Raw genomic sequence first — 3,137 nt, forward strand, 5'->3', positions numbered from 1 at the left:
TAATGTTTTAGGGAATGGATCTTGCCATGTAATGATTTGTAACATTGTTATTGAATATGAATATATATCTGATGCCATTTTGTAGTGTTCTCGATTTAATACTTCTGGTGCCATATATTTTGGTGTTCCTATCCCTTTTGTGAATGTCATATTTGTCATCATCATATTAATGTTTCTTGAACTTCCAAAATCTGTTAATTTACAATTAACTCCAATGTTATCATCAATTGATACAACAAGAAAATTATCTGGTTTAATATCTCGATGTAGTATTCCATTTGAATGAAGATATGAAATTCCTTTTGCTCCATCTATCATGAATTTAATTCTTATTTTATTTGGTATTTCCGTGTTTGTTCTTTTATTAATTAAATCTTGTATTGATCCATATTTTGCATATTCTGTTACAATACATATTTTATTAGGAATAAATACTGCTCCATAAAATTGAATAATATATTCACTTCGAAATTTATCTAACATCATTACTTCTTTCTCAAATTCTTTCATTTTATTTTCATCTTTATCAATTTGTTTCATTTTCTTAATTGCTACTTGATTCCCTCTAAATTCTCCTATATATACAATTCCAAATGTTCCTTCTCCTATTTTATGTTCTTCTTTTATTTCATCGGGATCAAGTCGTGTTGATATTTGTGTTTCTCCTTTAATTGAAATACTTTTAATTATTTCTTCTTGTGTTTTATTAAGTGTTTTACTAATTATCATTATTTGTTCTTTAATTTTAGTAGTACATTTGATTTTAGTGAATATTTCAAATTCACATGCATATCCTCCTTCAATTGTAATGATATTTGGGTTTGTTCTAATTGAATATTTTTCATTTTCTTCTTTACTACTTATTTGTATTTTCTTTTTTTCTTTATTTTCATTTCCAATACATATTAATTCTCTGATTTCTTTATTTACTTCAATTTCTTCTCCTTCTCCTATTTCTATTTCTTTTTTATTTGTTATTATTCCATCTCCAAGTGATATGAATTTGATATTTGATTGTGAAATTTTAAATATTGTTGTTGTTTTCTCTTGTTCTTTCTTTTCTTTCCGTTTTATAATGTAATTAATCATTATTATTATAATTATAATTATTATAATGATGATAATAAGTATAATGATGATAATTATCATTATCATCCACCATACGATTTCTTTATTACATTTTGTTCCTTCTTCATTGATTCCATACCAAAATGAACATTTTGAACATTTATTATTTTTTGTTTCTTTACATTTATTAATATTTGAATAATGAATACATTCTTTATTTATTATTATATATTCTTCTTCACATTTATTACATTCTTTCTCATTTAAACATGTTATACATTGTTTTCCACATTTTGAACATTCTTTATTTATTAAATAATATCCTGTTAAACATTCTCTACATCCATATTCTTTATCTATTTCTCCTTTACATCCTTTAATTGTTGTTGTTAATTTACATATTCCTGTTGAACTCATAAAATATCCTTCTCCACATTTTATACATTTATCTTTTTGATTACATGTTAAACATTCTTTTCCACATTTTGAACATCCTTTCCCATTTCTATAATATCCTTTATGACATATTCCACATCCACTTCCATCTGCTAATATTTGTAAACATGTTCCATTTAATTCTTCATTTGATTGACATGTTTTATCATTTCTTAAATATTTATCATTAGAACAACTCATACAATATGTAGATGTTCCATAGCATGTTTCACATTTATCATCACATTTTAAACATTTCATGTCTTTTGTTAAATAATATCCTTCTTTACATCTTTTACATCCATATGTATTTTGTTCTTCACAATATTCTATTGTTGTATTAATACATTCTCCCTTCAAATTAGGTGAATATGTATTTAAACATTCAACACATTTTCCATTAACATATGATTTATTTAAACAATTTTGAATATTATTATTACATTTTCCATTTTGATCTTTTATCATATCTTCTTCACATGTTTTATTTATACATTTATTATTATCTAAATATTCTTCATATTTACATTTTATTTCAATATCATTTGTTTTACATATTTCTGATTTTGAACATTCTATACATTTATTATTATCAATGTATTTTCCATTTTCACAATATATTTCTTCATTCTTTCCATTTTGATTCTTTTCTTTATTTAAACATTTTCCATTATTTAATGTATATTTATTTGAACATGATACACATTTATTTCCTTCATAATAACATTGATCTTCTTTATCTCCATTACACTGATTATTTTCTATTTTATATCCATTTGAACATTTTAAACAATAATTTCTTTCTGATTTATTACATTTATTATCAATTTCTTTACATTCTCCATTTTCTTTAATAAATCCTTCTTTACATTGATAACAATATGTTTCATTTCCAATTTTACATCCATTTTTGAATTCTTCACATGTTTTTGTATTTAAATTAATATAATATCCATATTCACATTCAATACAATGATTTTGATTATTTATTTTAATACAATGTGAATTATATTGACATTCTTTATTTGAATTTAAATAATATCGTTTTTCACATTGAATACATTCTTTTGTTTTTTCTTTATAAATCATCATATTACAATTCTTATATCCAATACTATCTAATGTTATTCCTTTCATTCCTATAATCATTATTTGACTTTTCTTTGTTGTTAATGTTGTTTCTGAAAATTTTACATCATCTAAAACATATAAAGGTTTTGAAGAAGAAATAATTACTGTTGAAATTGATTTATCATTATTTTCTACTTCTTTAATTAATGTTGTTCCTTCATTTGATTGTTCAATTGTTAAACTGAATTCAATTTTTTGATTAAATGGTTCTTTCTTTCTATAAATTTTGAATATTGCTTGATTTGATGATTCATATTTTAACCATTGATTAGGATATGTATATACTGTATGAGTAATTGATGGACTATTGTTATTTCTAATAATATAATTATTTGTTGATAATGATATTTGACAATAATTAGATAAAGATACAGTGATAGTAACAATAAATGAATTAAAATCATCTTCTTCATCTTTTTTAAATTGATGATTACATTCTGTTGTTATATCATGAATTGCAATGTTTTTATAACTAAAATAACGAACCATTCCACCACATGTCT

At 22.5% G+C, this 3,137-nt stretch overlaps 1 protein-coding gene across 1 annotated transcript in view, besides 4 other annotated features; it reads right to left on the bottom strand.

Annotated features, from left to right (window-relative positions):
* The window catches only part of EDI_297550 (protein serine/threonine kinase, putative), a gene marked incomplete at both ends in the record, with an annotated part of 3,241 nt that extends 108 nt beyond the window's left edge, over positions 1-3,133 (bottom strand). The window contains 2 exons of the mRNA XM_001733198.1: positions 1-3,071; positions 3,121-3,133. The exon at positions 1-3,071 is cut by the window's left edge and continues 108 nt beyond it. Of these exons, the coding sequence (XP_001733250.1) occupies positions 1-3,071; positions 3,121-3,133 (3,084 nt within the window). The remainder of the gene's footprint in view (positions 3,072-3,120) is intronic.
* Positions 839-982: a microsatellite.
* Positions 1,085-1,155: a microsatellite.
* Positions 1,227-1,301: a sequence feature (AT_rich).
* Positions 1,986-2,161: a microsatellite.
* Positions 3,134-3,137: the final 4 nt, after the last annotated feature.

Source organism: Entamoeba dispar, genomic scaffold (genome assembly GCF_000209125.1).
Source record: "Entamoeba dispar SAW760 scf_1105229458255 genomic scaffold, whole genome shotgun sequence".
Classification (NCBI taxonomy): Eukaryota; Evosea; order Mastigamoebida; family Endamoebidae; genus Entamoeba; species Entamoeba dispar.